This window comes from Hyla sarda, chromosome 9 (genome assembly GCF_029499605.1).
Source record: "Hyla sarda isolate aHylSar1 chromosome 9, aHylSar1.hap1, whole genome shotgun sequence".
NCBI lineage: Eukaryota > Metazoa > Chordata > Amphibia > Anura > Hylidae > Hyla > Hyla sarda.
Window position 1 is genome coordinate 14,639,547 of NC_079197.1, and position 26,062 is coordinate 14,665,608.

Here is a 26,062-nt window from a genome sequence, read left to right on the forward strand (position 1 = left end):
CTGCAACCGCATACGTTTTTTTAACATGGACGTCAACGGGAAACGCACATGTATACGGTTCCATACGGGAAAAACGTATACGTTTTACTTTGCACATGCGCATTTGAATCCTAAAGTCCCCACCCAAGACCCCTCCCATTAAAAATGGACAAAATTTTCAAAAACGTATGGGTTTTTTTCTACAAAAACGGACGGAACAGTATGCACTTTTAAAAACAGTATACTGTTTAAAAACCCATACGGTTTACTTTTTCCCATACTGTTCCATCCGTTTTTTTTTCCCATACGGTTTTTGATAGAAAACGTATGCGGGAACCTTAGTTGAAAAACGTAGTGTGAACCCAGCCTAAGACAGTTTTTTTGTGTCTAGAAAAGGCGCAAAAAAGGTGCAAGCAGAGTTTATTTTTGTGCCTTTTTTGTGCCTTTTGGTTTACACATTTCTGCTGATTTTGAGTTGTAATCACTGATTTTGGCAATACACATGATATGGATGGGATTTATCAACTGCGCATTTTGGTGAAAAGGCTCAAAAAAGGCGCAAAACCACTGAAAAGTCTCTAAAACTACAGCAGCCCAGACTTAGCTTTATGGTGAATGTGAGGAGAGAAATTTCAGAAAATGTGACCTGTACAAAATATATGAAATGCTCTGCGACCATTTAATAGATTTGGTGTCCTACACATTACAGCGCACAAAAAAGGTACTAAAAATACTTCACTCACACTACAATGATAAATCCTTCACTCACACTACAATGCTAAATACTTCACTCACACTACAATGATAAATCCTTCACTCACACTACAATGCTAAATACTTCACTCACACTACAATGATAAATCCTTCACTCACACTACAATGCTAAATACTTCACTCACACTACAATGATAAATCCTTCACTCACACTACAATGATAAATGCTTCACTCACACTACAATGATAAATGCTTCACTCACACTACAATGATAAATCCTTCACTCACACTACAATGATAAATCCTTCACTCACACTACAATGATAAATACTTCACTCACACTACAATGATAAATGGCGGCCATTGTTTTGTTGTTTGAATCCTATACTTGGAGTTGTATTAACTCCACATTGAATGCCTCTTGGTCACTTTGTAGGCAGCAGTAATGTTCACCTGTGCGGCCGGTAACACATCAGCCTACTTGGGTGGGGCTCATTGCCTTCCTCCCTCCTCCCATTGTATATGTGCTTAGACACACTGGAGTGAACTGGGAGCCGGACCTAATGCCGCTGTAACTGGCCCCCGGTATTGCCCATACGGCACAGGTAGGTTTAGTGTCAGGTCCCGTGTCAGGTATGTCCTTCATATAAGGATATACTGGCTAATGTCTCAATTTTAACATCATTTTGAGGGTTAATCATATGTTACTGTCTACATCTACTACAGTAGTGCAACTTAATTTATGTATTCTATCTATCTCATATCTATCTACCTATCTCATATCTATCTCCTATCTCATCTATCACTCTCATATCTATATCTATCTCTATCTATCTCCTATCTATCTATCTACACATTTTGATCAAAAAGTGCGCTAAGAGCCTCCATTTTTTGACCAAGAGTGCTGTTGCAACTTTCTTTTTTGTACATATCTATCTATCTATCTCTCATATCTAGAAAGAACAGGAAAGCAGCACTCCAGGACAAAAAGGTGCACGGGTGCCTATTGTGTCAGGTCCAGGTTGGGGACCCCTCCAAAATACGAAACCAAAATGAACAGTGGCACACCAAGTGTCAAAAAAGAAAGGTGGTTTATAAAAAAAAAAAAAAACGTGTTGGGCAACGTTGCAGCTGGGTGAGCCACTGTTCATTTTGGTTTTGTATCTCTCATATCTATCTCTCTCTCTCTCTCTCTTTGGAGTATGAGACACAGAAAGGACGGCACTCACCGCTCTTCAGGGTAGCTTTATTTCTTCAACCAAACGGAGCCGCAGGCAGGTGGGACTCAGCGGTCGGACGCCCCCTGCCGACCGCTGAGTCCCACCGGCCTGTGGCTCCGTTTGGTTGAAGAAATAAAGCTACCCTGAAGAGCGGTGAGTGCCGTCCTTTCTGTGTCTCATACTCCAGCTTTGCTTCATCACGGACTGAGCACCACCAGTCCAGGGTTTAGGAGTCTACGAGCATTACCAGTGCATGTTATCCCTCGCAGCAGTGCCGACTTTATCTCTTCGTTTGCTTTCTATCTATCTATCGGTCTCATCATCTCTTCTTATTTTATTATATAGAAATGGTGCATGCACTTTTTTATTTTATTTATTTTTTAGGCAATTTCTATTTTGAAGCAAATTCTTAGAAGACGGTAATAAGAGATCTTACAGAATCTGTCACCTGTCTACAATCCTAATGTTACTCCCCATATAGGACCGTTCCCTCCTTGTAGAAGGGATTGTGGAGCCGTCACTGCTCTGACCCTGAAACCCACAATAGATATCATTACAATCTACAAGGATGAGCATTATCTACATTTTATATAAAAAAATTTTTTTTGCAAATGACAGTGCCCAAGGGTACGTGTCCTGCACACGGGCGGGATCAAATGCGCTTTTCCCACTGAGAGTTTTGGTCGTGCTGGATTTTCAGGATTAAACTTGCAGTGGGAAACTCACAGAAAAAGCCGGACCCCCGCATGATCAGACCTCTTATCCCCAATCCTTTGGATAGGGGATAAGATGTTTAGGGGCGGGGTACTCCTTTAAGGACAGGGCCCGACTCTTCAGTGCCGTACTCTCCATAGTGCTGTGTTGTCTTAAAGGGGTACTCCGGTGGAAAACTTTTTATTTTTAATTTTTTTTTTAAACAGATTAGTAAATTACTTCTATTAAAAAATCTCAATCCTTCCAGTACTTATTAGCTGCTGAATACTACAGAGGAAATTCTTTTCTTTTTGGAACACAGAGCTCTCTGCTGACATCACGAGCACAGCGCTCTCTGCTGACATCTCTGTCCATTTTAGGAACTGTCCAGAGCAGCTTATGCTTTCTATGGGGATTTTCTCCTACTCTGGACAATTCTTAAAATGGACAGAGATGTCAGCAGAGAGCACTGTGCTCGTGATGTCAGCAGGGAGGTCTGTTTTCCGCAGCAGCAGTAGTGTTCAGCAGCTAATAAGTACTGGAAGGATTAAGATTTTTTTTTAATAGAAGTAATTTACAAATCTGTTTAACTTTCTGGCACCAGTTGATTTTCCACTGGAGTACCCTTATAACAGTGTGTCTCCAGCTGTTGCAAAACTACAACTCCCAGCATGCCCGGACAGCCGTTGGCTGTCCGGGCATGCTGGGAGTTGTAGTTTTGCAACAGCTGGAGACACACTGTTTGGAAAGCACTGTCAAAGAGAATGAATGGAGTTTTTTGGTGCATGTGAACACCATACATTATCTCCCTGTATAGTGGAGTGACTAAGCACACAGCCCGAGAAGCAGAACAAACATTTACGTTTAGTGACATTTACTCTCGTTTCAGTCGTTTTCTTTGCTTTTCCAATCATTAAAGACAAAGGACGGCGGTTTCAGATACTTGCGCCGCATGGTTAGTGCAGTAAAACCATCAATCTCCTAGCCAGTGTCGCTGCTGGGGTTGTAGTTTGGCAGCAGCTGGAGGCACCCTGGTTGGGGAAACACTGCCTCGGCATAATTTTTTGCGGCATAGCACCGACTCGGAAATGCGTCGCCGTCTCCATCGACAGCGATGCATTTCCGAGCGGGTTCATTCATTTGACGTGCCAATTCTTCCTGCAGGGGGCCGCAATCTGTATTTCCCCAGCAGACATTTCCGCCGGAGGAAATAACGCCGTGTGTGCGGTGCAGCAGAATCCCATTGAAAACAATAGGATTCTGCTGCAGCGAAATATCCGAGCTGATTTTATTTATTTATTTTTTTTCTGCCCCGTATTCCGCTCATAATTTCGGAAAGGCTTTAGAGTATGGCCATACCAGGCATCTGCTCTACAGATTGGAGGAGAATCTGCGGCATTTACCATTAGAGATGAGCGAACTTACAGTAAATTCGTCACGAACTTCTCGGCTCGACAGTTGATGACTTTTCCTGCATAAATTAGTTCAGATTTCAGGTGCTCCCGTGGGCTGGAAAAGGTGGATACATTCCTAGGAAAGAGTCTCCTAGGACTGTATCCACCTTTTCCAGCCCACGGGAGCACCAGAAAGCTGAACTAACTTATGCAGGAAAAGTCATCAACTGCCGAGCCGAGAAGTGTGTGACGAATCGAATTTACTGTAAGTTCGCTCATCTCTATTTACGATACATTATAAATGCGGAAGTCTCATCCACGCTCTGTGATGATGATTTTTAGAGATGAGCAAACTTACAGTAAATTCGATTCGTCACGAACTTCTCTGCTCGGCAGTTGATGACTTTTCCTGCATAAATTAGTTCAGCTTTCCGGTGCTCCGGTGGGCTGGAAAAGGTGGATACAGTCCTAGGAGACTCTTTCCTAGGACTGTATCCACCTTTTCCAGCCCACCGGAGCACCTGAAAGCTGAACTAATTTATGCAGGAAAAGTCATCAACTGCCGAGCTGAGAAGTTCGCGACGAATCGAATTTACTGTAAGTTCGCTCATCTCTATTGATTTTAAATTTACAGTTTTATTGAGGATTTTCCCTTTAGACTCAAAGAGAAAATCTAAATTTGCAATAAATATACATTTTTTTTTTTTTAAATTTAATTTATTTATTTATTTTTTGCTGTGGATCTGCCACAAAATCCACAACTGTGGGTTTTTAAATATGTGCCACTTATTGCTGTGGAAAATCCCCAGCATTTCTGCTATACTGAATGTGATGGTACCCTTAGATCAGTGTTTCCCAACCAGCGGGTCTCCAGTTGTTGCAAAACTACAACTCCCAGCATGCCCGGACAGCCTTTGGCTGTCCGGGCATGCTGGGAGTTGTAGTTTTGCAACAGCTGGAAGCACCCTGGTTGGGAAAAATGGCCTTAGATGTTTATCTTCTGCCTGATATTTAGCTAAACCGTAGAGAAAATCAAGTCCATATTGGTCAGTATAGTGGGTTTATTTGTTAATAGGCCATGAATCTCACTAGGTGCCATACTGTTGCTTTGATAACTATACTGCCCAGTGTGGACTTGTGTCTCTTCACGCCCCATCATAAAAAGTACCTGTCATATCACAGAAAAAAAATAATGCTTCTATATGTTACTCACCGGGTCATGCAGATGCTTTACATGTCTTTTTTTATGTGTCTAGCTTCTATATTTGGCTCACAAATCCCTCTGTTCTGCTGCTCACTCATTCTGACATCCACTGCTCAGAAAGGAGCATGTCCATGGCAAGCACTGAGCCTGCCCTCACTCACCATGCATTCACTTCCTCCCTGAGTCTGCTGTGCTGGGTCTCTTCATCCAATCACTGCAGGCTGCTCTGTAACCCCCTCCTCTGTTTCGATGCTACAGTCTGATAGGACAGGAGTGAGCACAGAGGAGTGCTAGTCTCGCCCTCACTTCTTGGACTTTGTCCCGGCCTGTGCTTCAGCTGGGACAGAGATGAAGCTGCAGCCGGACAGGATTATGTTCTGGATGGTATTTTTATTTTTTTTATAAAATGTTTTCCATAAAACATTTTCTATAACCTTTTCTTATGAAGTATATTAGAAAGGTTAATGTTTTCCCAAAATGTACAATGTAGAAAATGTTTTTGTTTCTAACAGTGTCCATTTAACCTGTCGGGGACATAGGACATACCTGTACGCCCGTCTCCCACGTCATGTCGGGCCGGGACCCATGGCTAATAGCACGCGGCAGGGAGCGCAGTGCTGTGCGCTATTAACCCTTTAGACGCGGCGTTCAAAGTTGAACGCCGCATCTAAAGTGAAAGCAAACTAATGCCGGTTAGCTCAGGGGGCTGTTGGGGAATCGCGGCATCCCGAACAGGAGGGTCTCCTACCTGCCTCCTCACTGTCTGATCGCCGAATGACTGCTCAGTGCCTGAGATCCAGGCATGAGCACTCAATTGGCAGAATCATTGATCAATGGTTTCCTATGAGAAACCATTGATCAATGTAAAAGATCAGTGTGTGCAGTGTTATAGCCCCCTAAAAGTTTGAATCCCCCCCCCCCCTTTCCCATTAAAAAAAAAAAGTGTAAATAAAAATAAACGTGATATCGCCGGGTGCGGAAATGTCAGAATTATAAAAATATATCATTAATCAAACCGCACGGTCAAGGGCATACGTGCAAAAAAATTCCAAAGTCCATAATAGTGTATTTTTGGTCACTTTTTAAAATCCTGAAAAAGTGAATAAAAAGCGATCAAAAAGACTGATCAATACAAAAAATGATAACGCTAAAAACTTCAGATCATGGTGTAAAAAATGAGCCCTCATACCGCCCCATGTGCGAACAAATAAAAACGTTATAGGGGTCAGAAGATGACAATTTTAAATGTAGAAATTTTCCTGCATGTAGTTATGATATTTTTTTTTTTTCCAGAAGTACGACAAAATCAAACCTACATAAGTAGTAGGGATCGACCGATTATCGGTATGGCCGATACTATCGGCCGATGATCACGATTTTGGGCATTATCGGTATTGCCGATAAGCCGATAATGCCCCGCGCAACGCCCCCGACCCGCCGCACCGCGACCGCCCCCCCCTGACCCACCGTATCGCACCCCCTACCGTAGTGCTGGGCGGTATACCGGTATGAACCGGATACCGTTTTTTTCTCCCACGGTATGGATTTTTGCCCATACCGCTATACCGGTCGGGCCCCTCCCTCACCCTCCGAGTCAATAAAAAAAAAATTAAACTAACCCGTAATGGGGGTGGTCCTTCCTGTAGTATTCGGCGGCATTCCGGGTGGAGGGTGAACCGTTCCGGGCTGTCCTTCTTCTTCTCCGGGGGTGCTCTTCTCCACTCCGGGCAGGCTCCGGCCTAGTACGCTGCATCGACGCCGCTGCGCCGTGACGTCAGGTGTGTCGCTGCGCACGGGCTCCACTACGCAGCGGCGTCTATGTTGTGTTACTAGGCCAGAGAATGCCCGGAGTGGAGAAGAGCACCCCTGGAGAAGGACAGCCTGGACCAGTTCACCCTCCACCCGGAATGCCGCCGGACACTGCAGGAAGGATGGATGGCCCGGACCACCCTGACAGGTAGGGGGAGAGAAGCGGGTGGCGGCGGCGGCGGCAGCCTATGGCACCGCAAAAGCCACTGCAGCGCATTGATTTAAAGCGCCCGCTTTAAATCAATGATCTGCAGCGGTGTCGCGGGGGGATAAATAGCCGATAACTTATACCGGAATATCGGTATAAGTTATCAGCTATCGGCCCTAACCTCCACCGATTATCGGTATCGGCCCTAAAAAAACGATATCGGTCGATCCCTAATAAGTAGGGGATCATTGTAACCGTATGGACCTACAGAATAAAGATAAGGTGTCCATTTTTAGCAAAAAATGTACTGTGTAGAAACGGAAGCCCCCAAAATTACAAAATGGCGTTTTTTTTTCTTCAATTTTGTCGCACAATGATTTTTTTTTTTCCGTTTCGCCTTAGATTTTTGGATAAAATGACTGACGTTATTACAAAGTAGAATTGGTGGTGCAAAAAATAAGCCATCATATGGATTTCTAGGTGCACAATTGAAAGGGTTATGATTTTTAAAAGGTAAGGAGGAAAAAAACGAAAGTGGAAAAACCCTCCATCCCCAAGGGGTTAAGATCAGACAGGATATTACCATGAAAGGTACGCTTTAACCTCATAAATGTACAGAAAGCAAACAACTGATGACCAGATAAGGACGAACATCAAATCCTTCCTAGTCAGTCATAACATTACCTGCAGAACTTGTCCTGCAAACAGAGTTGCTCATAAATCTTCTCATAAAACTGAGATAAGAAAAAAATTGAATTTTTGCAGATTTTAAATACATTGGGGGAAATACAAATAAGGGTACGGTCCCACGCACCACTTATGCAGCGTATTTCACACTGCACAACGTGTGCTGCACAGCGGGAAATACGTTGCGTAATCCCCGATCACCGCACACACAGGGCTATCTTGTGGCCCCGCCTAATAAACTCACTGCGCACACAGGGCTATCTTGTGGCCCCGCCTCCTAAACTCACTGCACACACAGGGCCTTACGGTGGCCCCACCTCCTAAACTCACTCCGCACACAGGGCCCTACAATGGCCCTGCCTCCTAAACTCACTGCGCACACAGGGCTATCCGGTGGTCCCGCCTCCTAAATTCACTGCACACACAGGGCTATCTTGTGGCCCCGCCTCCTAAACTCACTGCACACACAGGGCTATCTTGTGGCCCCGCCTCCTAAACTCACTGCACACACAGGGCCCTATGGTGGCCCCACCTCCTAAACTCACTGCACACACAGGGCTAACCGGTGGTCCTGCCTCCTAAACTCACTGCACACACAGGGCTAACCGGTGGTCCTGCCTCCTAAACTCACTGCACACACAGGGCTATCTTGTGGCCCGCCTCCTAAACTCACTGCACACACAGGGCTATCTTGAGGCCCCGCCTCCTAAACTCACTGCACACACAGGGCTAACCGGTGGTCCTGCCTCCTAAACTCACTGCACACACAGGGCTAACCGGTGGTCCTGCCTCCTAAACTCACTGCACACACAGGGCTATCTTGTGGCCCGCCTCCTAAACTCACTGCACACACAGGGCTATCTTGAGGCCCCGCCTCCTAAACTCACTGCACACACAGGGCTAACCGGTGGTCCTGCCTCCTAAACTCACTGCACACACAGGGCTAACCGGTGGTCCTGCCTCCTAAACTCGCTGCACACACAGGGCTATCTTGTGGCCCGCCTCCTAAACTCACTGCACACACAGGGCTATCCGGTGGCCCCGCCTCCTAAACTCACTGCGCACACCGGGCTGCCACCACATAGAGTGTATGGTGATTGGGGATTATGCTGCGCAGCAGATTTTGAGCAGCAGGAAATATGTTGGATAAGCGGTAGGAAGGACCGTACCCTAAATGTGAAAACAAAAAAGCTACCTGGTGTTGCCCGTAGCGACCAACCACAGTTCAGTATTTAATTTTACTAGAGCTCGTTAAGAAATTTAAAGCTGAGCTGTGATTGGTCGCTAGTGGCTTCCGGTGGCAGAATGAGCTTCTTAACTCTTCCATCAGAATTCGGACCTGCATTGGAAGTGCTCTGAGTTGGCTAAAATCCTGTTCAAATTAATGGGGGTCTGATTTAAAGGAGAACTCCATTGCAAATGTACTTCTCAACTATCCACAGGATAGGGAATAAGTAGCTAATTGTGGGGGGTCTGATTGCTGGGACCCCCCCCCCACAATCTCCAAGACGGGCCCCGGCTCTCAGTGAGTACCAGTAGACGACAAGCGCTCCATTCATTCCTATGGGAGCGCCAATGATGCTCGAGTGCTGTACTTGGGTCTTTTTGGCCCAATTGAAATGAATGGAGCGCGTTCCGCCTGCAGCACGTGCTCTTCACTGAGGGCCAGCGCCTGTTCAGCAGATCACGGGGGGCCCAGTGGTCGGACCTCCTGCGATCCGTTACTTATCCCCTATCCTGTGGATAGGGGATAAGTAAATTTTCGATGGACATTTCCTTTTAAGGCGTGAACTTACCCTTAGGTCATGTTCACATGGTGGAATTTCCATGGCAAAAATCCAGATTCCAGCGTCCGCAGAAACATTAAACCAGTGCAAAAATCATAGTTTTGCAACAGCTGGAGACACACTGCCCTATAAGTTTCTATCTACAGAGCTGTGTGGGATGAGCTGTATTTTTATGGTTACCAAGTGAGGTACATGTGACCTTTTTGATCGCTTTTCAATCCATGTATTAGTGCTAAGTAGTGCTAAGGCACAGTTCACATTGAAATTCAATTCCAACAAGAAATTCGAAAAATAATGGAGCACTCACCCCAGTCTGAAAGCTTCAAAAGGTGTATTTATTCCTTACTGAACATCACAAGACACGACAAGAAGCAGGGTATACAGGTGCGGACATGAGGCAGGGGTGGACGAACAAACGGAGGAGCGACAATTGTTTCACGCTGCATAGCGCTTCCTCTGGCTCCAGCGAAGCTGGAGCCAGAGGAAGCGCTATACAGCGTGAAACAATTGTCGCTCCTCCGTTTGTTCGTCCACCCCTGCCTCATGTCCGCACCTGTATACCCTGCTCATTGTCGACGACAAGCGAAGCTGGAGCCAGAGGAAGCGCTATACAGCGTGAAACAATTGTCGCTCCTCCGTTTGTTCGTCCACCCCTGCCTCATGTCCGCACCTGTATACCCTGCTCCTTGTCGACGACAAGCGAAGCTGGAGCCAGAGGAAGCGTTATACAGCGTGAAACAATTGTCACTCCTCCGTTTGTTCGTCCACCCCTGCCTCGTGTCCGCACCTGTATACCCTGCTCCCTGTCGACGACAAGCGAAGCTGGAGCCAGAGGAAGCGCTATACAGCGTGAAACAATTGTCGCTCCTCCGTTTGTTCATCCACCCCTGCCTCATGTCCGCACCTGTATACCCTGCTCCTTGTCGTGTCTTGTGATGTTCAGTAAGGAATAAATACACCTTTTGAAGCGTTCAGACCGGGGTGAGTGCTCCATTATTTTTTTAATTTCTTGTTGGAATTAATTTCAATCCATGGATGGATGGATGGATGCTCCAATCCCAAATGAATATGCGATCATAGTAGAATTGTCCAGCGCAGGTACGGTGTATAAACTTCTTTATTTACAGGATACAGGCATGCGCAAAAGGTGACGCATTTCGGCCACTGTATGTGGCCTTAGTCATACAAGCACATAGGGGGAGATTTATCAAAACCTGTGCAGAGGAAAACTTGCCCAGTTGCCCATAGCAACCAATCAGATCGTTTTGTTTAATTTTTCACAGGCCTTCCTGAAAATGAAAGAAGCGATCTGATTGGTTGCTATGGGCAACTGGGCAAGTTTCCCTCCGCACAAGTTTTGATGAATCTCCCCCATAATGTGAACAGATCCTTTTTATACGGTGGTGAAGGGAGGAGACTCAGGCCGGAAAAGTGCAACCAGGGGGTAACACGTGGCTAAAAACCGACTTAACCCTCTCCCCTCCATCCAAACAACACAGTACACGTATAATTAAAAACTCCTAAACTCCTCCCATAGACTTGCATAGCGGGGGCGGGGGGTGACGTCACAATACTCCGGCCCCTTGGTCGCCACCCGCCTGCACCACGACGTGCAGCTCAAACAGGTGGATGGCGAATACAAGATTGCGAGGGACCCCTGCAGTGAGACATCTTATCCCCTATGCTTTGGATAGGGGATAAGATGTCTCAGGACCGGAGTGCCCCTTTAAGCCAGTGGTGGGGAATCGTGATTATAACTTCATGATCCAGAAGATTTCCCTATCCATTAATTTTTGTTTCACGCTTCCACCTCTTAAAGGGATAGAGACCTTCTCAATACCTTGCACTGTAAGGACAGAGAAATCATCTCCGAACAATGTTTGGTTGCCATGGAAACATACCTCGAATGAAAGTGTGGGATGTCCGAAAGGTGCTTTCTTATCCTAACCTTCAGTGCATTGGTAGTATGTCCCACGTATTGTAACAAACATCACCGCGTCACCTTTTGTACATGCCTGAATCCTGTAAATAAAGTTTATGCACCGTACCAGCGCTGGACAATTCTATAGAGATATGAGATGGATAGAGATGGATGGATATGAGAAGGATAGATTCTGAATTTTGGTCAGAAATTTCGCTGCCTGAGGGTAAAAATGCAGGTGAATGGATTTTCCGTTAACCCATTCACACTGCAGAATTTTCTGGGCGGAATTTTCGTTAGAAAATTCCTGACCAAAAAATTCTGCAAGAACATGGACTTGTTCAATGTTTCGGTGGAATCTGCACCACAGACATTGCCATCTATCAGGACATCAATATCTGTGCGGTCCACACGCCAACTGATTTAGTGATGGTCCTGGACCTTCTGGAAGTTTCTCCAATCTGCACACAGGATCTTTTGGAGCTCATCGGTCATCTCTCTTACCAAGACCCTTCTCCACCAATTACGTAGTGTTGTGGGACAGCAGCTTTAGGAAGAGTACTGGTTGTTCCAAACGTCATCCATATAAGAATAGTGGAAGCCACTGAACTTTTGGGAACTTTTACTGCAGCAGAAATGTTTCTGTCCCCTTCTCTAGATCCGTGCCTCCACACACTCCTATATCTGAGCTCTACAGGCAGTTCTTTGATCCTCATGACTTGGCTTTTGCTCTGATATACATTATTAGCTGTGAGACCTTACATAGACAGGGCTGTGTCTTCCCAAATCCTGTCCAATCAGCTGAATTTACCACATGTGACCCCAACCAAGGTGGAGAAACATCTCGGAGATGATCAGGAGAAATGGGAGGAGCCAGAGCTAAATATCAAGTGTCATAGTAAAGAATCTGAATACTTGGGTTAGGTTTACACTCAATAAGTTCCTCCATTAGTCGTATCCTCTGAAAATAGGATGCAGATGTATACTATTAATGAGGGCAGCAAAACCTATTGATTTCTAGGTCCTCTAGTGACTCCATTAGGGATCTACCGTATTTTTCGCCCTATAGGACGCACCGGCATATAAGACGCACCCAATTTTAAAGGTGCAAAATCTAGAAAAAAAAAAAAAGATTCTGAACCCAACAGTGATCTTCAACCTGCGGACCTCCAGATGTTGCAAAACTACAACTCCCAGCATGCCCGGACAGCCGTTGGCTGTCCGGGCATGCTGGGAGTTGTAGTTTTGCAACATCTGGAGGTCCGCAGGTTGAAGTCCATTGGTATAGGAGGTAGTACTCGCTTGTCCCCGCCGCTCCAGACCTGTCACCTCTGCCCTGGATGTCGCCCTCCATCGCTGTCGCCGCGTCCCCGTGGTGTCCCCGACGCTCCGGACGTCGTCTTCCCCCGGGATCCACGCTCTCCGTCATCACGTCGCTACGCACGCCGCTCCTATTGGATGACGGGACTGCGTTCGCGACGACGTGATGACGTCAAAGGAGAGCGCCGGCCATGCAGGGGATCCCGGCACAGAGCAGACACCGAGGAGGCAGGTAAGGTCCCTCCTGGTTTCCTGTAAACTGTTCGGGATGCCACGATTTCACCGCAACGGTCCCGAACAGCCCGACTGAGCCGGGTTAGTGTCACTTTCGCTTCAGACACGGCGATCAGCTTTGATCGTCGCGTCTGAAGGGTTAATCGCGATAGGTGATGTCCTGTATTAGCCGCAGGTCCCGGCCGTTGATGGCCGCAGGGACCGACCCGATAGGTGTGTATTTGCCGTATGAGACGCACCAAGTGCGTCTTATACGGTGAAAAATACGGTATGTGCTTTTTTAAGTGGACTCCATCGCTTTTCCAATAGTGCATAGGTGACTCTTTCAGCCATATAAATCATTATTTAACAGAATAAGTCAGATACAACTAATGGTTGCACAAACGTAGTGTGTACCGACCATTATGCCCATGTGAAATTTAAGTTTTTTTTTATTTGTAATAAATTAGTAAAAATTCATCATTATGGGGTATTGAGTGCAGAATAGGAGCAAAATTTGATTTATAATTTTTATTTTATTTTTTATATTTTTTTTTTTATGTAGCACGAGGCCGCAACATAACTAAATGTGATAACTTTCTCAGTACATTGTAGACACAGATACGCTAGATATAGGAAACATTTTACTGGAAAATCTGGTTCTTATCCTCCCTGAAGTGGATGCGAACGTTTAGAGGGGTAGTTTTGTGTAATGAGGCTTTGTGTGCGCAGGGAGCATTGTGTGCACTAGGCCATGGCGTGTTATATTGGAGGTGGGGTCTACCAATAGGCAAGAATCTAGTGTACAAAAGAGTGTAAGGTACTTGGAATGCTTTATGTTAAAGCCTGAAGGATAAAATGATAAAAGTTCTGTATGTACTATTTGCGCTGGTTGTAAAGAAGAGGGAGAATCTTAAGTAAATCACTGCCAGCGTATGATCGCACCGGATTTATCAATGTTTGGAACTGGTGTAGATTTCCACTACAATTTACACCTGAAACTGTAGTAAACATGGAGTAAGGGGCAGCCATGTCCCCTTTGTGTGAAGCCACGTCCCCTCTGCAACAAGCCCCACCCCCGTGCACGTGGGGTTCAGATCAGCCAAAAGTCAAAAAAATTGTGGCCCATCGGTGCCAGGTGCAGACCTAGGGGCCAGAATCATACTGCAGAATCTCCGGCTAGAGATTGCAAGAGCGGCCTGACTGAATAAGATGGCGCTAGGACCACACAGACGTTGCTGTCTCCATAGACTGCAATGTATTCCACTTGAATTCCAATGTTAGAATGCGCAGGATCATTCTATCAGTGGCAGAATTCTAGCGACAGGACGTCTTCATTGGTACCATTTTGGAATATATATATAACTTTGATCGTTTCCTTTTCCGTTTTTCTGGGAGACAGAATAACAAAATGCCGCAATGATGGCATTTTATTTAAATTTTTTTATTTTTATTACATTTTTTTATTTATTGTTCAACGTGAGGAATTTAAAAATATTTAAAAAAACGTATTGGTCAGGCAATACCAAATATGTGTATAAGCGCTGCGGAATCTGTAGGCGCTATATAAATAAATAAATAAATATATTTCTTATGTTTTATGTATAAGGGATCTAAAGGGGGGGAAAATAAAAAAATATATATATATATAATTTTTTTTTATTTATTTATTTTTTTTTTGAGGGGATTTTTTATGGGTCAATGCTGAAGGTAAGCGGCACTATTCATGCGCCGTGGTCATAATTTGACTGTGCATGTGAAGGGTTAAACTACCTAGAGCAGGTAGTTACAGCAGAAGCCCTGCAGTTACAACACTGACACCCAAGCTCCCATGATCCCTGCATCCCTGGCAACACAGCAGGCTAGGATAATTTGTCTTTATGACCACCATAAAAAGGTGTTTTGGTGATCATTAAGACGTAAAGATAATAAATGTTTATCCTGCATAATGACGCAATGACGCCACTGCCACTCGTAAGTACTTGAGGAGACCACGGGGCATGATCAGACATCCTATCCTTACACTGCACCCCTTCTACTCTGCTCGGTACTGTGTGTAATGCCATCTGCACCCTGCTCAGTACAATACAGTTATCCGTAACCTGACGTCGGTGTGTTTCTTACCTCCCGTGTCTGGCCCAGGAGAAGCTGTCTCCACCTCAGACCGTGTATAGGCTAATGGTGCCCTGGCGTCACGAAGTGATAAGAATTTCTTGCACCCCTGTGTCGCCACATAGTATGGAGGACCGATTACTATGTATTGTCACAAAAACTTCACAGACTGGTTTTCAAACTGAACTTATTTTCCTACCTCACATGCTTGGTTTCCTGTTAGGGTTTACCATTCACAGTTCATTAGGCATGTGCGCATGTTGGTTTCAAGTTCAGGTTTAAATCCGACATCCATATCTGGTCCCTCATTTCGTATCCGTGCAGCTTTAGGAGCTTCTAAGCCTAATGGGGGAGAGTTATCAAAACCTGGGTAGAGGAAAAGTTGACTAGTTGCCCATAGCAACCAATCAGATTGCTTCTTTCATTCAGATGCCCTTTTTAAAAACAAAAGAAGCGATCTGATTGGTTGCTATGGGCAACTGGTCAAGGCCCCCCCAATATCCCGGCCCATGTTATAAGGAAGTTTGCCAGCCTGCAGACTTACTTTAGGTTACTTTACCCCATATATCCCTAACCATAAATGTCTGAAGATTTTGAGAAATTGGTTACATACAGTTGTAGTAGAAATTGGTTACATACAATGGTTTTTGCCCCCTTAGCTTCTTAAAGGAGATCTCCTGTGAAAAATAACTTATCCCCAATCCACAGGATAAGGGATAAGTAGCTAATTGCGGGAGATCCAACTGCTGGGGCCCCCCGCGATCACCGGGACGGGACCTGACACTCAGTGAGGCGCGTGTGCTGCAGCCGGCACATACACTATTCGTTCCTATGGAAGCACCGAAAAAACCTGAAAACAGCTTTCGATCATCATATGCGCTCCCATAGAAATAAATGGAGCGGGTGCCGTCTACCAGTAGACGTCAGACGCTCCTTACTGAGAGTGCGGGGGGAGGGGAGCAGCGGTCGGACTCCCTTCAATCAGATATTTATCCCCTATGCTGTGGATAAGGGATACGTTAATTTTCGCCTGAGTACTCCTTTAAAGAAAAACTGTCAGTAAATCCCCCCGCACTAACCAGAGGTACTGATGCGTTGATCAATTTGCTGCCTACCATGCCCGGATCCGTGCCACAGTTCGCCCATTATCAAACAACAACTTTGGGGATATATGTCCCCCTCAGGGAAACCCTGAATAGAGACCCTCTGTGGTCTAAAACTTAACTTTTAATCAATTTCAAAATAATAATTTTTGTGCTCAAAATTACCACTAGGTGGCAGTGTATGCTTTAAAATTACAGTCCCTATTTGTAGTAATTTTTATCGCATTCTATGCGGGGATGTATCCGATCACGGGGCTCTGTTTGCAGCACTCTGCTCTGACACCGTCTACAGACATAGTGTCACAGCGCTCCGTGATCCATCCACATTATAAGTACGGGGACTGAGCTAAAAACTTCCTCCTCTGTCTCAACGTTTCGCTAGATGGATCTAGCTTTTTCAAGAGTATGAGGTGCCTCATCTAGCGAAACGTTGAGACAGAGGAGGAAGTTTTTAGCTCAGTCCCCGTACTTATAATGTGGATGGATCACGGAGCGCTGTGACACTATGTCTGTAGACGGTGTCAGAGCAGAGTGCTGCAAACAGAGCCCCGTGATCGGATACATCCCCGCATAGAATGCGATAAAAATTACTACAAATAGGGACTGTAATTTTAAAGCATACACTGCCACCTAGTGGTAATTTTGAGCACAAAAATTATTATTTTGAAATTGATTAAAAGTTAAGTTTTAGACCACAGAGGGTCTCTATTCAGGGTTTCCCTGAGGGGACATATATCCCCAAGGTTGTTGTTTGATAATTAAGTGCCCGTAGACCCTCTAGGGGGTATTTGTTAAGAAAGTTCGCTCGTTATCATCTTTTTTGTGGATATGTAAATGATCTGCTAACTGGTACCGGCGGGGTTACAAGGCTCCTTCTGGCACTCTGACGTCAGCGCCGCTCGTCCGCCGCATCACCCAGCTTAGGGATATTCATCCCCCCCCCCCCCCCTCCTCAGTGGAGTCTAGTACAGAGCGGGGAGGGGAGGAACAGTCGGAGGGAGGTGATAAATATTCGTAAGACAGATTGTGCAGCGGACGAGCGGCGCTGATGTTAGTGCCAAGAGAAGCCTCGCACTACCAGCCAGTACCTCTGGTTAGTGTGGGGGGAGATTACTGACATTTTTCTTTTAAGGACAATAATGGAGGAGATGTATCAACCTGTGTAGAGGAAGACTGGAGCAGTAGCCTATGGCAACCAATCAGATCGCTTCTTTCATTTTTCACAGACCTCTTTAAAAATGAAAGTGAGCTTATTGGTTGCTATGGGCAACACAGGTTTTGATAAATCTCCCCCAATGTACATAAATGTACGTCCTGATGCCCTTTAACTAAGGACTTGTATCAAGAGGCTATGGACGCTGGCACCAACTTATTTAGGCTTGGAGTAGTGCTGCAATATTTTTGGGGAGATATATATGTATAGCCTAGTACATGGCAAGTACTGGTGTTAAAAGGTTGTGTACCCTGTACAACATATAAGTATTAAAAAAAAAAAAAAAAATTTAAATACTTATATGTTGTACAGGGTACACAACCTTTTAACACCAGTACTTGGCATGTACTAGGAATACTCTTAATTTCTCTTTTAACTGGTCACTTATTCTTGTTTAGGCTAAACCTAAAGTGGTTGTCAAAATAAACACAGGGAGATTTATCAAAATCTGTGAAGAGGAAAAGTTGCCCATAGCAACCAATCAGATCGCTGCTTTAATTTTGCAGAGGCCTTGTCAAAAGTGAAAGCAGCGATCTGATTGGTTGCTATGGGCAACTGGGCAACTTTTTCCTCTGGACAGATTTTGATAAATCTCCCCCATAGGCAGTTGCAGGAAGAAAATATACTACCGTATGACAATGAATTTGCTGTATTTACATATGAACTATTTCTCATTGATTGACTGACTTGTGGAAATCACATCACTGCATATATATATATATATATATATATATATATATATATATATTAATAATAGTAAAAAAAAACTATTTTTTACTTTGATAAATATATATTTAATTTACATGTTTGTTTATATTTTCTTTATTTTTCTTTATTTGATCATTTAACCTAACGTGCTTTTTGTTTTTTCATTCAATAACTAAGCTTTATACTATTGTGACATGGTTCTGTAAAATGTAATATTAATCTTCGTATATTGGTGTATATGTGTGTGTGTGTATATATAGAGAGAGATATATATCTATCTCTCTCGATGTGTATAAATACTCTCCTCTCATTGAGGGACATTTATCAATCTTTGCTTATGTATTCTTTTTTTTTAGTAATTTTTTCCTTACTTTTTTTTTGCTTTTGTGTGACTTATTTATCAACTGGTTTCAGCCTGTTGATAATTTTCTTTCACGTAAGCAATTTTTTCTTTTTTACTTTGGTAGTAGCTTTTTCTGCTCCATCCATGTTTGAGCTGGAGTAAATTTAGTCAATTTTTAACCCTGTTGCGACTTTTTTTTGCGCAGTTGCAACTGTCGCAGTTAATAAATACCTGACTACCCGTAGTCCATTTTAAAATTATTAGTACGTAGTTAATTTTTGGAAAACTTGCTTTTCTCACTTTCCAGTCAAAATGTTGCACGAAAAATCACGCAGTTGCGACAATTTTGCGACAATTATAGTAAAGAAAACCTGACTAAACCCGTTGATAAATGTCCATAAATGTGTTTCCAAGCCAGGGAGCCTTTTGACTATCGTTTTGCAACAACCAGGGGCACCCTGGTTTGGAAACACTTTTTATACACATCATTTATTTTTATATATATATAATATAAATATAAATATATATATATATAAATATGTCAATATTAAATATTGCAGAACCATGTCACAATAGTACAACACTTGCATATTAAATGGAAAAACAAAAGCATGTTAGATTAAAGGCAATTTATCAAGCAAAGTAAAAAAAAAAATAAACAACAAAAAATAATAATCTATATATGTATAGTTATTTATTATGGTTTTATTTTCTTTTTACTTTGCTTTTGTTTTCCCAATAAATACGTTTTATATTATTGTGATATGATCCTGTAATTTTCAACATTAAATTTATTATTTTTGTTTTTTTGTTTCAGGGTTGCTGATACAATGCACACCTACCCAAAGAAGGTCTTATTCTGCATGTCAGCAGTGATTACTGTGACCATTTTACTGGAGGTTCTAAGATGCAAACCGGCACAAATAAGTTATGTAAAAATGAGTGTTGAGTGTCAATGTTGTGATGGCAAACTCAGCACTGATACAATCACAGCGCTGGAGGACAACCGGACCTTCATCATATCACCGTACTATGATAACAGAGATAACAATAAGCCTATGGTGCGGATCCTCAGCATTATCCACCATGAAGAGGTAAAGGAGCTATACTGCTATTTCTGCTGCTCTACAGACAATAACGTGAAGATTTCCGAGGCGCTCATAGATATGCATAGTGACCGATTCGGCTTTCCTTACGTCACAACGGACCTTTTATGTGAGGAGCCTCCAGATTGCCAGGCTGAATATGTATCTGTCCACACGTCTTCTGCCGGGGAAATAACACAATTGCCTCGATTCCGAATACAAAACCTAAATGTGAAACCATTTTCTGCCAATTTCACTGTCTGCATTTCCACAATGTTTGGGAATTACAGCAATGTCCTACAATTCATTCAGACCATGGAGATGTACCAAATCCTGGGGGCACAAAGGGTTATGATCTACCTTAATAGTATTAGCCCACAAGTGGTGAAAGCCATGCAGTATTATATTTCGAGAGGAATCCTAGAGCTGGTAGATTGGCCGATCCAGCGTTACCTCCGGCCTGGCACAGCATGGCACTATTCTTTAGATCCCAAAGACATAGGTTATTATGGCCAGTTGGCAACACTCAATGACTGTATTTATAGGAACATGTACAGGACTAAGTATGTACTTCTCAATGATATTGATGAGATTATTTTACCATTCTCACACATGTCTTGGGGCGCCATGATGGAAAGCCTTCAACAACAGAATCCAAACATTGGGGTTTTCCTTGTTGAGAATCATATTTTTCCTCAAACGATGTCCACTGATGGAAACTTCTCTGATATTTCTTCATGGAAAGATGTTCCAGGACATAACCTTCTCCGGTACGTCCATCGCGAACCAGATAGAAAAGATTATTTCAACGCTCTGAAGATGATTGTGGATCCCAGGAAGGTCATCCAAACATCTGTCCACTCCGTTTTGAAAGGTTATGGGAATGATGTGAAGGTCTCACTACAAACTGTTTTGGTTTATCACTGCAGAGGACCTCTTCAGAAGGGTTTACCGAAGACTTCACTAATAGAAGACAAGACTATCTGGAGACATAATGCCTCTCTTATCAGGAATGTTAATAAAGTTCTGGGGGAAATGCCTTTTCTGTGATTAAATTATTCTGGGAGCAAAGTTACAAATCGTTATGTATGTAGAAGAATATATGATTAATTTATTGTTTTCTACACAAAGATAAATATTGGATTTGTCCGTGTGGATTTCTATGCATTTCGTTGACACCTGTTTTAGCAAATAAATCAAGTTTTGTTTTTCAATATACAACTGAATGTTACAGTAAATGACTATTAGGGTTTGTTACTATCCGTGAATACATAACAGACTATGGGGGGTATCAGCAGATCCATTGGAGGAAAGATCAGTGATGGAAATAAGAGGGTTGATAAAGGATGTTTAGTCTGGGGGTCAAACAAGAGGCTGATGTCATGGATAGATGGGAGGAACACCGCTATCTAAACAACGCCAAAACCATTCCAGCTATAATATTATTTTTATTATTTGATAGGATCAGTAACCGACCCATCCATGTCTTGCCCAATGACACTTTGCATTTCAGCATATTCTTAAACCTAACAGGTTGTTGATGTACATTTTGTTAAAAAACGTGAAAGCCCGATCGGGGTTGAATGGGTCCATAACTCAAAATGGTGAACCGCTGGTTGGCGGTGTGACAAAAGTGCCCATAGGGAGAACGACCCTGTATAGAACAGCCCCTCTACTACTCTACATACACTCATTGGCCACTTTATTAGGTAAATCTGTTCAATTGTCAGCCAATCACATGGCAGCAACTCAATACATTTAGGCATGTAGACATGGTCAAGATGTCTTGTTAAAGTTCAAACTGAGAAACAGAGTAGGAAAGAAAGGGGATTTAAGTGACTGTGAATGTGTCCTGATTGTTGGGGCCTTAGTGACCGGTCTGAGTATTTCACAAACTGACGATCTACTGGGATTTTTACACACAACCATCTCTAGGGTTTACAGAGAATGGTCCGAAGAAGAGAAAATATCCAGTGAGCGACAGTTATGTGAAAGAGTATACCTTGTGAGATACAGAGATGGGAGCGAAGACCCAGGCCGAGGATACTGCGTTGCACACACCCGATGTGCCTATAGATACTAATAATTAACAATAAACGGAGCAGTCCTACTAGGCTAGGGGGGAAAAAAAGGTTATAGAAATCAGAAGAATTGAAATAATAGGAGAGAAAAAAAGGTTTGTGTAAAATATTGGACATTTAAAATAACAATGATACTCTTGATGACTTAATGGTGATGTCCTTGTCAGGGATCTTGCTTTGGACAACACACAATGTAATAGAAATCATATAAAATGTAAAATACATAAAAACACAATTGCTAGCTAAAATTGCACTAATGAGGTGGCTGGGACACAGGGTCTGTGCTATAGTAAACACAGTGGGACAGTTTGGAAATTGCAAATGTCCTATTTGTTATAGGTGATGATTGGTGTGAATTGTAGTCTCAGTGAGGGTATTTAGCGCAAATAGCGCTGAAAGATTAAATTCACAGTGTTGGCCGTAGTTGCAGTGCTCGACAGCGCTGGAGACTCCCAGTGCTGAGCCCACTCTCCCTGTCTGCAGAATAGGCAGATACGTAGTAGCGCTGAAGCTTCACCAAGTTTCACACAGTATCAAGAAGTTACTCCTTCTATACCCCGACGGCACGGGGACAAGTTAAAGAACGTGATAAAGGATAGGCACTATGGGGGGCATTTACTAATCTTTTACTATGTAGTCTGGTTTTTACCCTGTTTTTTTCTACTTCATTTTTGACTATGTGCGACAAATTTACTAAATTGTTGCACGGCATTAATAAATTTGGCACACATAGGCAAAAGTGGGAAATTGACTTCATGTAGTAGAAAAAATAGTCTGTTCCTTTTTCCTGCTGTCTGAATAGGTTTGGCTGCTGGTTTCCTTCTGGATCTTTTGTTTTTGAGTTTTTTTTTAGCTTTTTCACCACATCTAAATAATTCAATAACTACAGTGGTCCCTCAAGTTACAATATTAATTGGTTCCAGGAAAACCATTGTAAGTTGAAACCATTGTATGTTGAGACCATAACTCTATGGAAACGTGGTAATTGGTTCTAAAGGCACCAAAATGTCATCCAAAATAGGAAAAAGTGACAAAGAAAAATAAGTAGATAACTGATATAGATAAAGCAAATCCTTACATATAAAAGTAAGAAAGATCTGCTGGGAGCTGTAAATCACTGTCTATGTCAGTGTTTCCCAAGCAGGGAGCCTCCAGCTGTTGCAAAACTATAACTCCCAGCATGCCTGGACAGCCAAAGGCTGTCCGGGCATGCTGGGAATTGTAGTTTTGCAAAAGATGGGGCCACCCTGCTTGGGAAACACTGGTCTATGTAGAGGACAGGAGCTTCTTCAGGGGTCCTGTACAGTACAGGCAATGTCCCAAACAAGTAATGGAGTCGCCCTCACCTGGTGTCCAAAAGAGCAGCTAACCCTGATAGAGGTAAAGTGTACAGAACATGTAATACCAGACACCAGTCAGTGCATACACTTCAGTAATACAGGGGTTTTACCAGTGAATGCCCATTTTGATTGGTTGGTTCTTCCAGCCATTGACACGTTTTACAGATCTGGACTGTCTGCAGCATTGTATGTTGAGTCTGGTTTCAACTTACGATGGTCCAGAAAAGACCATTGTATGTTGAAACTATTGTATGTTGAGGCCATTGTAAGTTGAGGGATCACTGTAAATTGTAGTCATGGCTCAGAAGTGGTAAACGGCGTTTAGTGTGTGTGTGTGTGTGTGTGTGTTTATTACATTTTTTTAACACAGTTTTTTTCTCCCTGAATGTACTTACACTTTTTTTTTTTTTTGGTTACTTCTTCTACAGATCTGTGTATCCTGTGGACTCCTTCGGATTCGGTGGACTACTTCGATGACCAGCGTTTTTCTTTGCTTGATGTTAATAAAATGGTTAACGAGGGCTTGTGGGGGAGTGTTTTTTGTAATAAATTTTTTTTAAAACCTGTTGTGTTTTATTTTTATTTTACTTTACTAGACAGGTTTAGTAGTGGAAGCTGTCTTATAGACTGAGTCCATTACTAAGCCGGGCTTAGCGTTAGCCACAAAAACAGCTAGCGCTAACCCCCAATTATTACCCCGGTACCCAACACCACAGGGGTGCCGGGAAGAGCCGGTACCAACAGGCCCGGAGCGTCAAAAATGGCGCTCCTGGGCCTAGGCGGTAACAGGCTGGCGTTATTTAGGTTGGGGAGGGCCAGTAACAATGGTCCTCGCCCACCCTGGTAACGTCAGGCTGTTACTGTTTGGTTGGTATTTGGTTGAGAATAAAAATAGGGGGACCCTATGCGTTTTTTTCATATATTTAATTATTTATTTAAAAAAAAAAAAAACACATAGGGTCCCCCCTATTTTCATTCTCAGCCAAATACCAACCAAACAGTAACAGCCTGACGTTCCCAGGGTGGGCGAGGACCATTGTTACTGGCCCTCCCCAGCCTAAATAACGCCAACCTGTTACCGCCTAGGCCCAGGAGCGCCATTTTTGACGCTCCAGGCCTGTTGGTACCGGCTCTTCCCGGCACCCCTGTGGCGTTGGGTACCGGGGTAATAATAAGGGGTTAGCGCTAGCTGTTTTTGTGGCTAGCGCTAAGCCCAGGTTAGTAATGGACTCTGTCTATAAGACAGATTCCACTACTAAGCCTGTCTAGTAAAGTAAGAAAAAAACACAACAGGTTTTAAAAATTTTTTATTACAAAAAACACTCCCCCACAAGCCCTCGTTAACCATTTTATTAAAATCAAACAAAGAAAAAGGCTGGTCATCGAAGTAGTCCACCGAATCCGAAGGAGTCCACAGGATAAACGGATCTGAAATGAGAAGAAAACAAAAAAAATGGGTTAGTACATTTATTATCACCTGCTCACACATCTCCTGCCCCGCATGACTACAACTGCCAGCATGCCCTTACAGTAAGGACATGCTGGGAGTTGTAGTTGTGTGGTGCAGGAGATGTGTGGGCAAGTGACAAGCTTGTCCCCTGCCCCCAGCTGCAGGACTACAACTCCCAGCATGCCCTTACAGTAAGGTGGGGCGGAGGCCGGGCACAGTGTTTCCCAACCTGGGACTTGTAGTTTTGCAACATCTGGAGGCACCCTGGTTGGGAAACACTGTTTTAGGCCAGTGTTTCCCAACCAGGGTGCCTCCAGATGTTGCAAAACTACAAGCCCCAGCATGCCTGGACAGTCAAAGGCTGTCTAGGCATGCTGGGAGTTGTAGTTTTGCAACATCTGGAGGCAACCTGGCTGGGAAACACTGGCCTAAAACAGTGTTTCCCAACCAGGGTGCCTCCAGATGTTGCAAAACTACAAGCCCCAGCATGCCTGGACAGTCAAAGGCTGTCCAGGCATGCTGGGAGTTGTAGTCTTGCAACATCTGGAGGCACCCTGGTTGGGAAACACTGGCCTAAAACAGCGTTTCCCAACCAGGGTGACTGTTTTAGGCCAGTGTTTCCCAACTGTTTTAGGCCAGTGTTTCCCAACCAGGGTGCCTCCAGCTGTTGCTAAACTACAACTCCCAGCATGCCTGGACAGCCAAAGGCTGTCCAGGCATGCTGGGAGTTGTAGTCTTGCAACAACTGGAGGCACCCTGGTTGGGAAGCCTGCGCAACTTACCGGCTTCCGTAGGATCCAGCGCTGCACGACACTGCCGCGCGACAGTGCCGCACGACGATCTCCGACAGCGATCGTCGCTGGAGCCTCGGAAGGGTAAGTGAACTTCTTCGCCGGTCCCCTTCAGCTGTTTAGTTTTGCAACAGCTGGAGGACTACAGTTTACAGACCACAAACCAGTGGTCTGCAAACTGTGGCCCTCCAGCTGTTGCAAAACTACAGCTCCCAACATGCCTGGACAGCCAATGGCTGTCCAGGCATGCTGGGAGTTGTAGTCTTGCAACATCTGGAGGCACCCTGGTTGGGAAACACTGTTTTAGGCCAGTGTTTCCCAACAAGGGTGCCTCCAGCTGTTGCAAAACTACAACTCCCAGCATGCCCGGACAGCCAAAGGGTGTCCAGGCATGCTGGGAGTTGTAGTCTTGCAACATCTGGAGGCACCCTGGTTGGGAAACACTGTTTTAGGCCAGTGTTTCCCAACAAGGGTGCCTCCAGCTGTTGCAAAACTACAACTCCCAGCATGCCCGGACAGCCAAAGGGTGTCCAGGCATGCTGGGAGTTGTAGTCTTGCAACATTTGGAGGCACCCTGGTTGGGAAGCTTGCGCAACTTACCGGCTTCCGTAGGATCCAGCGCTGCACGACACTGCCGCGCGACGATCTCCGTTAGCGATCGTCGCTGGAGCCTCGGAAGGGTAAGTGAACTTCTTCGCCGGTCCCCTTCAACTGTTTAGTTTTGCAACAGCTGGAGGACTACAGTT

The 26,062-nt window shown here is 44.1% G+C and overlaps 1 protein-coding gene across 4 annotated transcripts in view; it reads left to right on the forward strand.

The window, feature by feature from the left end:
- LOC130290463 (uncharacterized) overlaps positions 1-20,883 on the forward strand; it is a 25,811-nt gene extending 4,928 nt beyond the window's left edge. Inside the window, exons 1-2 of one of the 4 annotated variants that reach the window (XM_056538129.1) lie at positions 17,588-17,612; positions 19,387-20,882. In XM_056538129.1, the coding sequence (XP_056394104.1) occupies positions 17,611-17,612; positions 19,387-20,704 (1,320 nt within the window). In that variant the 5' untranslated portion in view covers positions 17,588-17,610 and the 3' untranslated portion in view covers positions 20,705-20,882. Of the gene's footprint in view, positions 1-17,587; positions 17,613-18,111; positions 18,149-19,386 lie in introns of those variants that run through there. The other 3 variants (XM_056538133.1, XM_056538132.1, XM_056538131.1) reach the window with 3 other exon arrangements.
- The last annotated feature ends 5,179 nt before the right edge of the window (positions 20,884-26,062 follow it).